The 14,415-nt window shown below is 44.7% G+C and overlaps 1 protein-coding gene across 4 annotated transcripts in view; it reads right to left on the bottom strand.

Moving 5' to 3' along the window:
* LOC140195624 (uncharacterized) overlaps nucleotides 1-14,415 on the bottom strand; it is a 155,254-nt gene that overhangs the window by 101,419 nt on the left and 39,420 nt on the right. For all 4 annotated transcript variants that reach the window (XM_072254283.1, XM_072254282.1, XM_072254285.1 and 1 more), the window contains 3 exons: nucleotides 8,780-8,939; nucleotides 4,917-5,142; nucleotides 403-615 (listed from right to left, as the gene is read on the bottom strand). In XM_072254283.1, coding sequence (XP_072110384.1) covers nucleotides 403-615; nucleotides 4,917-5,142; nucleotides 8,780-8,939 — 599 coding nt within the window. The remainder of the gene's footprint in view (nucleotides 1-402; nucleotides 616-4,916; nucleotides 5,143-8,779; nucleotides 8,940-14,415) is intronic.

The raw sequence follows: 14,415 nt of genomic DNA, 5'->3' as shown, positions 1-14,415 counted from the left end.
ACAGAGCAGACAGAGACTGGTTGGGGAAGGAAGACTTGGAATGAATTAGTGGGGACACATTGGGTACAGAGCAGACAGAGGCTGGTTGGGGAAGGAAGACTCGGAATGAATTAGTGGGGACACATTGGGTACAGAGCGGACAGAGGCTGGTTGGGGAAGACTCGGAATGAATTAGTGGGGACACATTGGGTACAGAGCAGACAGAGGCTGGTTGGGGAAGACTCTGAATGAATTAGTGGAGACACGTTGAGCACAGAGCGGACCAATGCTGGTTGAGGAAGGAAGACTGGATGATGTAGTGGGGGACATATTGAGCACAGACTGGAGAGAGGCTGGTTGGGGAAGGAAAACTCTGAATGATTTAGCGGGGAGCGGACAGAGGCCAAGAAAACATTCACCCACCTGCACTTCGCTGATGGTTTTTGTTGTCCCCAAGTACTGGGTGACTCCCCGGATCTGCGCTAGCTCTGTGTACGGGAGAACTCGTCCGTAGACCGCCTTGACACGGCTGTACGCCACACTGGCCTCGGAACCAGGGTCCGGTCGCCGTTTCTTCAGTCGCCCCTTCTTGTCAGTCATGTCACTGAGCAGCGCGAGCAGCTCTTTATTCCATTCCTGAGGGCAGACAGAGAGTCATTAACACACGCCGGGGAGGCTCAGCGGGATCAGGCACCGCGGCACTCCGCCACGGACAGTCCCAATTCCGGGCTGGGCATGGCGATAACAACCTCTTCCCGTAGGAACTCCAGAGCTCCAAAAACCTCATCTCCGAGAGAGGAAGGATCTTCGAAGGATTACACCTTGAAGATTGAAGAAGAGGCCCGTGACAGAGGACTGGCGAGCTGCTGTCAGTGGCCTATTGTCCAGCAGGGGTGATGGGATTAAGACCAAGGAGTAGAAGAGAGAGCAGACAGTGTTCTGTAGAGAACAACACTCAAAGCATCAACGGTACAAGGTGAAAGGTTTAGCAGAATTTTGAACATGCTAGATCTAAGTAGTGACAGAGCTACTAGGATGTTTCAATCTCTATGATAAGTTGGCACTCTCGATGTTGGCAGTGGGTTTGGAGTGGTGACAAGGAGGGAGGATTGATACATCATCGGGGTCATCAGGTGGGCACCCTCCTTCTTTGACGTTTCGTGCTTAAAACTACCTGTCCACTCATTCTTTAGAGCTTCCTTATCCAATAACATTAAATAAAGATGAGGGAGATAGGGAGATGGGGAGACGGGGAGACAGACCACGCGACTGTATGTATATATGGGCGTGCCATCTATTAGCAGCTACCATCAGGCTGGAGATACAGAGGCCTGACATCCTACACCACAAGGCCCAATAATCATAGTAGTCATAGTCATACTTTATTGATTCCAGGGGAAATTGGTTTTCGTTACAGTTGCACCATAAATAATTAAATAGTAATAAAACCATAAATAATTAAATAGTAATATGTAAATTATGCAGGAAATAAGTCCAGGACCAGCCTATTGGCTCAGGGTGTCTGACCCTCCAAGGGAGGAGTTGTAAAGTTTGATGGCCACAGGCAGGAATGACTCCCTATGATGCTCTGTGTTGCATCTCGGTGGAATGAGTCTCTGGCTGACTGTGCCCACCCAGTACATTATGTAGTGGATGGGAGACATTGTCCAAGATGGTATGCAACCATTTCCCTTCAAACATTCCTGAAACAATCAGCAAAACCCTAATCAGTGCAGTCTAGCAACGCTAAGAACAGTTTCACCACTTTGTACTCAAATGGACTTTTTTTTTTAAGTCTAATTGCGTTTTGTTGTAATAATTTGTATAATTTATGCCTTTCTAGTTACTGCTGCTTATCTGATGCTCTGATTATGCTGCAAGCAAGATTTTTATTACGCGTGGACCTTAGCGGGTGACCATAAACTTGACTTTGGAGTGATCTGCAAGCTGACTAACCAGCCCAGCCAGATCCTAGTCTAAATCATTTGTGTGTATCAAACAATATCCTTCTACTAATTACCACCACCAGGCTGAAGGACAGCTTCTACCTCACTGTTGTCAGACTCTTGTACATTAAAGATTAACTATTCATTTATTTAATGAGATACAGAGTGGAACAGGCCCTTCGAGCCACGTCACACTGTCCAGCCTAATCATGGGACAAGTTAAAATGACTAATCAACCTACCTACCGACCAGTTCGTCTTTGGACACTGGGAGGAAACGGGAGCTTACCGAGGAAACCCATGCGTTCTTGGGGATAACGTACAAACTCCTTACCAGTGTCCCGGGTTCAGGATCTGAACCCGGGACACTGGTTGTGCTAACCACCACACTAACCAAGGAGCCCCTGAAATCTCAGTCTGCCAGGTCACGGCCCTCGCACTTTATTTGTCTCCCTGCTCTGGAAGTGTAACACCAGAATCCGCGTTCTATTTTTGCTTTACACTTGCTACTCCCCAATGCCTTTGCCTGGCAATGATCTGCGCAGATGGCAAACAAAACAAAGCTTATCTGTGTATCTTGATGCATGTGACAAAATATGAAAGAACAGAAAGGACAGCTTCTGCCCCGCTGTATCGAATGGCCTCCTAGTACAATAAGATGGACTCTTGACTTCTTACTCTCTGACTAATCAAGAACCTTTCAACCTCCACTTTAAATACACCCAATGACTTGGCCTGCACAGATTCACCACCATCCGGCTAAAGAAATTCCTCCTCATCTCTCTTCTAAAGGGATGCCCTCGCATTCTGAGGCTGTGTCCTCTGGATCTAGACACATCCAGAACTGGGAACATCCTCCCCACACCCACTCTATCCAGGCCTTTCGATATTCGATCGGTTTCACTGAGATCCACCCCCACCCTCATCCATCTAAACTCCAGTGGGTGCAGGCCCACAGCTGTCCTGAGAGGGAAGGGTTAACCTGAAGCTAAAGGGCCAGCACATGATGGGCTGAGTGGCCAGCACTGTTCTATGATCTACATTCTGAAGGTGTATTGAGGCCGTACAAGGGAAATCAATAGCAGAATAAAGTGTCACCATTACAGAGGAAATGCAGTGCAGGCAGATCATCAAGCATAAGATCATAATCAGGTAGATTGGTCATGAAGATCTTTAGAAGAGAGATGAGGAGGAATTTCTTTAGCCGGACTGTGGTGAATCTGGGGAGGCCACGTCATTAGGTATAGTTATAGTGGAGGTTGATAGGTTGTTGATTAGTCAGAGGGTAAAAGGTTACAGGGAGGAGGCAGGGGAATGGGACTGACAGCAGACTCAATGGGCTGAATGGCTCCTACAGAGCCCTCAATGGATCTACAGGATGTACCGACCTGAGAGTCTCTTCAATGTTCATGCTTCAATGCCCCTGTTGTAATGAAATGGTTTGTACTTCACACTGTGTCTCAGTACGTTAACTAGTACTTTCTTCTTTGAAGCGACTGAGGATGAGTGGTGACCTGATAGAGGTGTATAAGATGATGAGAGGCATTGATCGTGTGGATAGTCAGAGGCTTTTTCCCAGGGCTGAAATGGCTAACACGAGGGGGCATAGTTTTAAGGTGCTTGGAAATAGGTACCAAGGGGATGTCAAGGGTAAGTTTTTCACACAGAGAGTGGTGGGTGCATGGAATGCACTGCCAGTGACGGTGGAAAAGGTGGATAAAATAGGGTCTTTTTAGAGCCTCTTAGATAGGAACATGAAGCTTAGAAAAATAGAGGGCTATGCAGTAGGGTAATTCTACGCAGTTTCTAGGGTAGATTTAAATACGAGGAATTCTGCAGATGCTGGAAATTCAAGCAACACACATCAAAGTTGCTGGTGAACGCAGCAGGCCAGGCAGCATCTCTAGGAAGAGGTACAGTCGACGTTTCAGGCTGAGACCCTTCGTCAGGACCAACTGAAGGAAGAGCTGGTAAGAGATTTGAAAGTAGGAGGGGGAGGAGGAGATCCAAAATGATAAGAGAAGACAGGAGGGGGAGGGTTTCGGATCTCCCCCTCCCCCTCTCAAATCTCTTACTAGCTCTTCCTTCAGTTAGTCCTGACGAAGGGTCTCAGCCCGAAACGTCGACTGTACCTCTTCCTAGAGATGCTGCCTGGCCTGCTGCGTTCACCAGCAACTTTGATATGTGCTGTAGATTTCTATGTTGTACGTTCTTTCGTATGTTCTGTGTCATACAACATGGACATCCTTGGCAAATTTTTCTACAGAACTGGTTTGCCATTGCTTTCTTCTGGGCAGCGTTTCTCCAAGACAGGTGACCCCAGTCATTATCAATACTCTTCAGAGATTGTCAACTGGACATCAGTGGTCACATAACCAGGACTTGTGACGTGTACCAGCTGCTCGTACGACCGTCCACCACCTGCTCCCATCGCTTCACGTCACCCTGATCGGTGGAGGGGAGGCTAAGCAGGTGTGACACCTTGCCCAAGGGTGATATGCAGGCTAGCGGAGGGAAGGAGTGTCTTACACCTCCTTTGGTAGAGACGTATTTCCACCCTACCAGGATAGAGATGTACAATACAATAACAGGCAGAGATCGAGTGGACAGCCAGGGATTTTTTCCAGGATGGAAATGGTTAATACTAGACGCATCATTTTAATGTGATTGGAGGAAAGTGCAGGGGAATGTCAGAGGTAGGTTTTTTTTTAAAATACAGAGAGTGATGGGTGTGTGGAATGCCCTGCCTGGGGTGGTGGTAGAAACAGATACACTAGGAGCATTTAAGAGACTCTTAGATAGGCACATAGATGATAAAAAAAATGGAGGCTATGTGGGAGAGAAGGGTTAGATTGATCTCGAAGTAGGTTAAAACATCAGCACAACATTGTGGGCTGAAGGGCCTGTACTGCTCTATGTGACAATAATAAACAACTTTTCCAGTCTATTGGTGCAGTTGATACGAACCTTTCATGGAAACTGCCACTCTCACCTCCTCAGAGAAGAATTCTATGTCAGCCCTGTAGCAGCGCGAGCTGGCGTTGTGGGAGACCTCGACAACTACGGCTGTGCAGGCTCTCATGGCCGACGTGGGCAGGACACCTTCCTCGTCTAACAGGGCGTTCAGCAGGCTGCTCTTCCCTGATCCTGTGTCTCCCACCACAGCCACATAGGTCCGAGGAGGCACTGTCTGTTCCTGCAGCTCCTTTATCTGTTCCCTTTAGACAGGGCGAGACAAGGAAGAGAGGGAGCAGTATTGAGAAAGGTACAGCAGAGGTCATAAGACATAGGAGTGAAATTAGGCCACTCAGCCCATCAACACCATTCCATCATGGCTGATTTATTATCCCTCTCAACCCCATTCTCCTGCCTTTTAGATTATGAAGACTCTTTCATTGTCATTTAGTAATGCATGCATTATGAAATGATACAATATTTCCTCTGGTGTGCTATCACAAAACACAGGACAGACCAAGACTGAAAAAACTAACAAAACTACATAATTATAACATATAGTTACAACAGTGCAACAATACCATAACTTGATGAAGAAGTCCATGAGCACAGTAAAAGCTCAAAGTCTCTCAAATGTCCCACATCTCACGCAGACGGGAGAAGGAAGAAAAACTGCCTTCTCCCCGCAACCTTTTTTACCCTGACTAATGAAGAACCTATCAACCTCCGCTTTAAATATGCTTAATAACATGGCCTCCACAGCTGTCTCTGGCAATGAATTCCACAGATTCAATACCCTGTGGCGAATGAAATTCCTCCTCATCTCTGTTCTAAATGGACATCTCTCTGTTCTGAGGCTGTGTCCTCTTGCCTTGGACTCCCCCATCATAGGAAACATCCTCTCCATATCCATTCTATCCAGGCCTTTCAATATTTGATAGGTTTCAATGAGATTCCCTCTCATTCTTCTAAACTCCAGTGAGAACAGGCCCAGAGAAATCAATCGCTCCTCATACGTTAATCCTTTCATTCTTGGGGTCACTCTCATGAATCTCCTCTGGACCCTCCTCAATGCCAGATAAAGGGCCCAAAACTGCTCACAATTCTCCAGAGCTTCAAAAGCTCCTCATACGCTAAACCTTTCATTCCGGGGGTCATTCTCGTGAGACAGCAGGCATCATTGTGGCGGGGTAAGAGATGTGCCCATGATTTTGCAGAGACTGGGCCCAATAACGCAGAGCGACGAGATTACTATGGCTTCTTTCAGATAAGACCCTGGATCAAGAACCTGACTTACAGTCACACAGGAGGCTCTTTTCAAGTTCAGCCACAAGTTCTCTGTGGGATTGAGGTCTGGACTCTGACTTGGCCACTCCAGGGCATTAACTTTGTTGTTTTTAAGCCATTCCTGTGTTGCTTTGGCTTTACGCTTGGGATCATTGTCTTGCAGGAAAACAAACCTTCTCCCAAATTGCAGTTCTCTTGCAAACTGCATCAGGTTTTCCTCCAGGATTTCCTTGTATTTTGCTGCATTCATTTTACCCTCCACCTTCACAAGCCTTCCAGGGCCTGCTGCAGTGAAGCATCCCCACAGCAAGATGCAGCCACCACCATGCTTCACGGTAGGGATGGTGTGTTTTTGATGATGTGCCAAACATAGCGTTTAGTCTGATGGCTAAAAAGCTTAAATTTGGTTTCATCAGACCACAGAACTTTCTTCCAGCTGACTTCAGAGTCTCCCACATGCCTTCTGGCAAACTCTAGGTGAGATTTCAGGTGAGTTTTTTTCAACAGTGGCTTTCTCTTTGCCACTCTCCCATAAAGCTGCGACTGGTGAAGCACCCGTCCAACAGTTGTTGTACGCGCTGTCTCTTCCATCTCAGCCACTGAAGCTTGTAACTTCTCCAGAGTTGTCATGGGTCTCTTGGTGGCCTCCCTCACTCATCCCCTTCTTGCACGGTCACTCAGTTTTTGAGGACGGCCTGCTCTAGGCAAATTTATAGCTGTGCCATATTCTCTCCATTTTTCAATGATCAACTTGATATTCAGTGACCTGGAAATTTTCTTGTATCCATCTCCTGCCTTGTGCTTTTCAATAACCTTTTCGTGGAGTAGCTTGGAGTGCTCTTTTGTCTTCATGGTGTAATTATTGCCAGGATGCTAACTCACCAGCAGTTGGACCTTCCAGATACAGGTGTATTTTTACCACAATCTATTGAAACACCTTGACTGCACATGGTGATCGCCATTTAAGTGATTATGTGACTTCTAAAACCAATCGGCTGCACCAGTGATGATTTGGTGTGTCATGTTAAGGGGGGTGAATACTTATGCAATAAATTAGTTTGTGTTTTATATTTGTAATTAATTTAGATCACTTTGTAGAGACCTGTTTTCACTTTGACACAAAAGAGTCTTTTTCTGTTGAGCTGTGTCAAAAAAAGGCAAATTAAATCCACTGAGATGCAATGTTCCAAAATAATAAAACATGAAGATTTCGGGGGGCAGGGGTGAATAGCTTTTATAGGCACTATAAATACAGTACTGTGCAAAAGTCTTACACCCAATATATAGGTAGAGTGCCTAAGGCTTTTGCACAGTACTGTAGTAATTTTAATATAGCACTGTACTGCTATAGCACGAAAAAAAACAAATTTCATGACACGTGAGTGATGATAAACCTGATTCTGATATGGGAATCTATTACGGACTGGGAGTGGGAAGGGGGCTGGGTGAGGGGAATCATGGTTGGGGAAAGGGGAAGGGAGAGGGCAGGGAGTGGGAAGCACCAGAGAGACTTCTGTAATGATCAATAAACCAATTGTTTGGAATCAAATACCCTTGCCTGGTGTCTCAGGGTTGGGTGTGTCTGCACCTGTACCACCCCACCCTCCCTGGCACTCTTTCTCTGCCACCTGTCCCATACCCCTCCCGCGGTGCGCCACTCTCTCCATTCCCAACATCCTTTGCTCTTGACAGATTTACAAACTTGCTGACAAATACAGTACTGTTCAAAAGTGTTACGAACCCCAGCTTAAGACTTTTGCACAGTACTGTAACTTAATAGTTTACTATTACCGTGTACTGCTGTCGCAACAAAATAAATTTCACCACATATACCAACGATTTTAAACCTGATTCTGATGCATTACCTTGATAATCCCCTTCTGCACCTTTATTTATTTTTGTAACTGTTTTTTAATGTCTTGCCCTGTACCGGTGCCACAAAACAACAAATTTCTGGACAGATGTCAGAGATGATATGTTTTTTTCTGATCTGTTTGTAATTCACCTGTAGGCTGCTAACGTTCCCTCCCACACAGAGGCAGTTTGTAACGAACATCCTCTGCTGCTGCCATGAGGCCACAAGACTGAGGAGCAAATTCTGCTCCACTATGGAATCATGCCTGATTTTTTTAAAAACCCTATTCTCCTACCTTCTCCGTGCAACTCCTGACCAATTAGGAATCTCTCTCTGCCTTAAACACACCAATGACTTGGCTTCCACAGCCAACGATGGCACTGAATTCCATAGATTCATGGACTCTGGATGAAGAAATTCCTCCTCATCTTCGTTCTAATGGAGAACCCTTCTATTCTGAAGCTGAGCCCTCTTGTCCTAGACTCACCCACAATATGAAACATCCTCTCCACAGGCACTCTATCTAGGCTTTTTAATATTCAATAGGGTTTCAATGAGGTCCCCCCTCCTCACTCTTCTAAACTCCAGCAAATACAGGCCTGGAAACATCAAACACACCTCCCAGATTAACCCTTTAATTTCCAGGATCATTCTTGTGAACATCCTCTGGGCTCTCTCCAATACCAGCACATCCGTGCATAGACACAGAGCCCAAACCTCAAACTCTTCCCGACCGTGGCCGTTTCCTAGGCTCTCACCTCCACTCAGACACGTGCTGCTCAGCGACCCCCTCAGCCTCCAGCGCCTCAGAGATGTCCCGTAGCAGCAGGCTGCACTCCTTCAGCTGGAAGCTGATGTCCTCGTCGGATTTAGCCCAGCAATGCACCAGTGATGGTGGGACAAAACCCGTGTCGCACTCTGGCAAAGAGGAAAAACATCGTATTAAAGACATCACCCCATCTCAGATGTACACTATTCGTAGCAACACTTTGGATTAGTTTATCTGTCACACGTACATCAAAACAGAGTGAAATGTGTCCTTTGTGTCAACGATAGTCTGAGTGTAACGCTCAGCTATATTGGCTCGTATTTATCTAGGGGAAACCTTGTCCGCTGCCCCACTGTGTCTCCCCAGTTGCGTCGGTTGCTATGCAATGCCACCTGATTCAGCCTCAAACATCAATCATCAGCCAACACACAACATACATTTTACAGATTACACTTTATAAATCTTACTAGGACTATGAGATTAATAGAGATACAATACAAAAGGAAAAGAAAAAGGCACCAGACTTATCAAAGTTCAATTTCTTGGTGCACACAGTTGGAGCTCGGGATCTTCTCTCTTCACCCTGCGATCCACTCCGACCCCCTCCACTCGCAGCTCAGGACCACCCAAAATGATCAACCAGACCACTCCCAGCACGTCCGTCTTACTCCCGGTCTCTCCTCCAAAAAACCCGCCAAAAACACCGTTTCCCAGCCATATGAGACAGAATATCACCCCGAAAAATAACATGAACGCCCATTGGTTCATACGCTCTCTTATCAATAATATAACCTAAACAAACTGCAGCGAGAGAACCTTCTCAGCATTTAACATAACAAAAAAGCCATTTTGATTAACATACGCAGTAACATAAAAGAAGAAACCCCTTACACGAGGATGTGTTGGGGACAGCCCACAGGTGTCATGAAGTCAGCACACTACAGCACAGAAACAGGCCCTTCAGCCCATCTAGTCTGTGCTGGACTATTCTGCCTACTCCCATCGACCTACACCCAAGCCATCGCCATTCATACAGCTCTCATCCATGTACCTATCCAAACTTCTCAATTGAATATTGAAAGGCCCAGACAGAGTGGATGTGGAGAGCATGTTTTCTATGGACCAGGGGGCACCTCAGAATAGAAGGATGTCCCTTCCGAACAGAGATGAGGAGGAATTTCTCTAGCCAGAGAATGGTGAATCTGTAGAATTCATTGCCCCTGACGGCTGTGGAGGCCAAGTCAATGGGAATATTTACAGCGTCAAAGGTTACAGGGAGAAGGCAGGAGAATGGGATAGAAAGAGATAATAAATCAGCCATGATGGAATGGTGGAACAGACTTAATGATATGTCTTATATATCATTAAATATGATCGTTTGTGAAAGTTTGTGAACCCTGTAGAATTTTCTCTAATTCTGCATAAATGTGACCTAAAATGTGATCATATCTTCATGCAAGTCCTAAAACTAGATAAAGAGAACAAAATTAAATAAATAACACAAAAACATTATACTTGTTCATTCATTTATTGAGCAAAATGATCCAACATTACATGTAACACACATCAAAGTTGCTGGTGAACGCAGCAGGCCAGGCAGCATCTCTAAGAAGAGGTACAGTCGACGTTATCAGGCCAAGACCCTTCGTCAGGACTAACTGAAGGAAGAGTTAGTAAGAAATCTCTTACTGTACCTCTTCCTAGAGATGCTGCCTGGCCTGCTGCATTCACCAGCAACTTTGATGTGAGTTGATTGAATTTCCAGCACCTGCAGAATTCCTGTTGTTTCCAATATTACATGTATCCGTTGGAAAAAGTATGTGACCCTCTGGGGTAATGCTTTCTACAAAAGCTATTTGGAGTCAGGCGTGCCAATCAATGAGATGAGATTTGAGGTGTGGGTTGTAGAGGTGCCCTGCCCTACAAAAAAAGACAAAGAAAGATTTGTTTATGTGCACAATGCCTCGACCAAAACAACTTTCAGAGGACCTTAGAAGAAGAATTGTAGTCAAGTCAAGTTTATTGTCATTTCGACCATAAGCTGCTGGTACAGTACACAGTAAAAACAAAACAATGTTCCTCCAGGACCCTGGTGTTACATGAAACAACACAAAACTACACTAGTCTGTGTGAGACAACACAAGGCTACACTAGACTACGTAAAACAACTTTAAAAAAAACTGTAGAAGAAGAATAGTAGAGAACCATGAAGCTGGAAAAGGATATAAAAGTATTTCTAAAGACGTGAGTGTTCATAAGTCCACAGTAAGAAAAATTACCTACAAATGGAGGAACTTCAGTACTGTTGCTACTCTTCCTCAGAGTGGGCCATCCTGCCAAGGTCACATCAAAAGCACAATGTGCAATGAATGCTGAAGGGGGTAAAAAAGAGCCCAAGGCTAACAGCAAAAGACCTGCAGAAACCTCTAGAATTTGCTAACGTTTTGGTTCACGTGTCAACGAGAAGAAAAACACTGAATGAGAATGATGTTCATGGAAGGACACCACGGAGGAAACCCTGCTCTCCAAAAAAAAAGACAATGCTGCATGTCTCAGGTTTCCAAATGACCACCTGGATGTTCTACAACACTTCTGGGACAATGTTCTGTGGACCGATGAGACAAAAGTTGAACTTTTTGGCAGAATTGCACGTTGCTGTGTTTGGAGGAAAAAGGACACTGCACACAAATGCCAAAACCTTATCCCAACTGTGAAGCATGGGGGAAGGAACATCATGGTTTGGAGCTGCTTTGCTGCCTCAGGGCCTGGACAGCTTGCAACAAGACATTGATTGGAAAGACAAAAGTAAATCAACAACAGAATGGTTTAAGAAGAAGAAAGTTTGTGTTTTGGAATGGCTGAGTCAAAGTCCTGACCTTAATCTTATAGATATGCTGTGGAAGGACCTGAAGCAAACAGCTCATGCAAGGAAGCCCACCAACATCCCAGAGTTAATGGGGTTTTGTAAAGAGGAATGGCTTAAAATTTCTCCAAGCCAATGATCAACAGTTACAGGAAATGTTTGGTTGAAGTTATTGCTCTACAAGGGTGTCACACCAGTTACTGAAAGCAAAGGTTCACATACTTTTTCCAACAAATACATGTAATACTGCATCATTTTCTCAATAAATAAATGAACAAGTATACTGTTTTCTGTGTTATTTATTTAATCAGATTCTTTTTATCTAGTTTTAGAACTTACGTGAAGATCTGATCACATTTTAGGTCATATTTATGCAGAAACAGAGAAAATTCTACAGGGTTCACAAACTTTCTAGCACCACTCTACTTATAACTATATAACAATTACAGCACAGAAACAGGCCATCTTGGCCCTTCTAGTCCGTGCCGAACTCTTACTGTCACCTAGTCCCACCGACTTGCACTCAGCCCATAACCCTTATTCTTTTCCTGTCCATATAGCTGTCCAATTTAACTTTAAACGACAACATCGAACCTGCCTCAAACACTTCTGCTGGAAGCTTGTTCCACACAGCTACCACTCTCTGAGTAAAGAAGTTCCCCCTCATGTTACCCCTAAACTTTTGCCCTTTAACTCACAACTCATGTCCTCTTGTTTGAATCTCCCCCACTCTCAATGGAAAAAGCCTATCCACGTCAACTCTATCAATCCCCCTCATAATTTTAAATTCCCCCCCAACCTTCTACGTTCCAAAGAATAAAGACCCAACTTGTTCAACCTTTTCTCTGTAACTTAGGTGATGAAACCCAGGTAACATTCTTGTAAATCTTCTCCGTACTCTCTCTATTTTGTTGACATCTTTCCTATCATTTGGAGACCAAAACTATACACAATACCCCAAATTTGGCCTCACCAACGCCTTGTACAATTTCAACATTACATCCCAACTCCTATACTCAATGCTCTGATTTATAAAGGCCAGCATACCAAAATCTTTCTTCACCACCCTATCCACATGAGATTCCACCTTCAGGGAACTATGCACCATTATTCCTAGATCCCTCTGTTCTACTGCATTCTTCAATGCCCTACCATTTACCATGTATGTCTTATTTTGATTAGTCCTACCAAAATGTAGCACCTCACATTTATCAGCATTAAACTCCATCTGCCATCTTTCAGCCCACTCTTCTAACTGGCCTAAATCTCTCTGCAAGCTTTGAAAACCTACTTCATTACCCACAACTCCACCTATCTTAGTATCAGCTGCATACTTACTCATCCAATTTACCACCCCATCATCCAGATCATTAAGATCTAAATGTTGCAATAAAATTTGCATCCATCACTTCTTCTGACAGCTCGTTCTACACTTTTTCCAGGAAAGCAGAGAGGAAATCTCGCCATGCTTCTGGTGGGAACGTAGAGCAGCACAGCACAGGAAGAGACCCTTGGGCCCACAAAGTTGTGCTGAACCAATTGAATTTGTAATCAAATGGACAATTAATCCACTCTGCCTACACAATATCCATATCCTTCCATTTTATCATATTCATGTGTCTATCTGAAAGTCTCTTAAATCTCTAAAGTTTCTGCCTCTACCACCACCCCAGGCAGGACATTCCAGGTACCCACACCTCTCTGTGGAAAAATAACTTGCTCCTCATATCTCCTTTGAAATTACCCCCCTCACCTGAAATGTATGCCCTCCAATATTAGATATTTCAACCCTGGGAAAAAGATACTGTCTGTCTACACTATGTCTCTCATAATCTTATAAACCTCTATCAGGTCTATATAGAGCTACCACTGCTTCAGAGAAAACAACACAAGTTTGTTCAACCTCTCGTTATAGCACATACTCTCCAATTCAGGCAGAATCCTGGTTAACCTCTTCTGCACCCTCTCCAAAGCCTCGACATCCTTCCTATAGCAGGGTTCAAAGTTCAAAGTATGCAGCCGTGAGATTTCTCTCCTTACAAGCAGCCTCAAAATAGCCAGACCACAACTGTGTGCAATACTTCAGATGTGGCCTAACTAGAGTTTCATAAAGCCACAACATAACTTCCTGACCTTTGAACTCAGTGCCTTAACTAATAAAGGCAAGAATCTTAACCACCCCATCAACCTGTGTAATCACTTTCAGGGAACAATAAACTTGGACCCCAAGATCCCTGCACTTATCAACACCGTTAAGGGTCTTGCCCTTAACAGTGTACTGTCTCTTTACATTTGACCTACTAAGGTGAAACTCTCCACTTTTGGTTGGGTTAAACATCACCTTCCATTTCTCTGCTGATACCTGATCGACATTTCATTTGGAGTTTCAGGAGATTTGGTTTGTCACCTAAAACACTCGAAAATTTCTACAGATGTACCACGGAGAGTATGAGCACTTTGACTGGCTGCATCACTGTCCGGGGACTGGAGGCTACTGCACAAGATCGAAGATGCCGAAAGCTGGAAAATTAGTCAGCTCCATCTTCGGTACTACTTAGTATCCAAGACATCTTCAAGGAGCGGTGTTTCAGGAAGGCGACGTCCATCATTAAGGGCCCCCACCACCCAGGACAAGCCCTCGTTACACTGATACTGTCAGGAAGGAGATACAGAAACCTGAAGGCACACAATTAGCGATTCAGGAACCCCATGCAAGGCTTATTGAGAAAGTAACGAGGCATGGGATCTAAGGAGACATTGCT

This window comes from Mobula birostris, chromosome 3 (assembly GCF_030028105.1).
Source record: "Mobula birostris isolate sMobBir1 chromosome 3, sMobBir1.hap1, whole genome shotgun sequence".
NCBI classification, from domain to species: Eukaryota; Metazoa; Chordata; class Chondrichthyes; order Myliobatiformes; family Myliobatidae; genus Mobula; species Mobula birostris.
The sequence above is the reverse complement of the archived record's forward strand: the minus strand, read 5'-3'. Positions and strand labels throughout refer to the sequence as shown.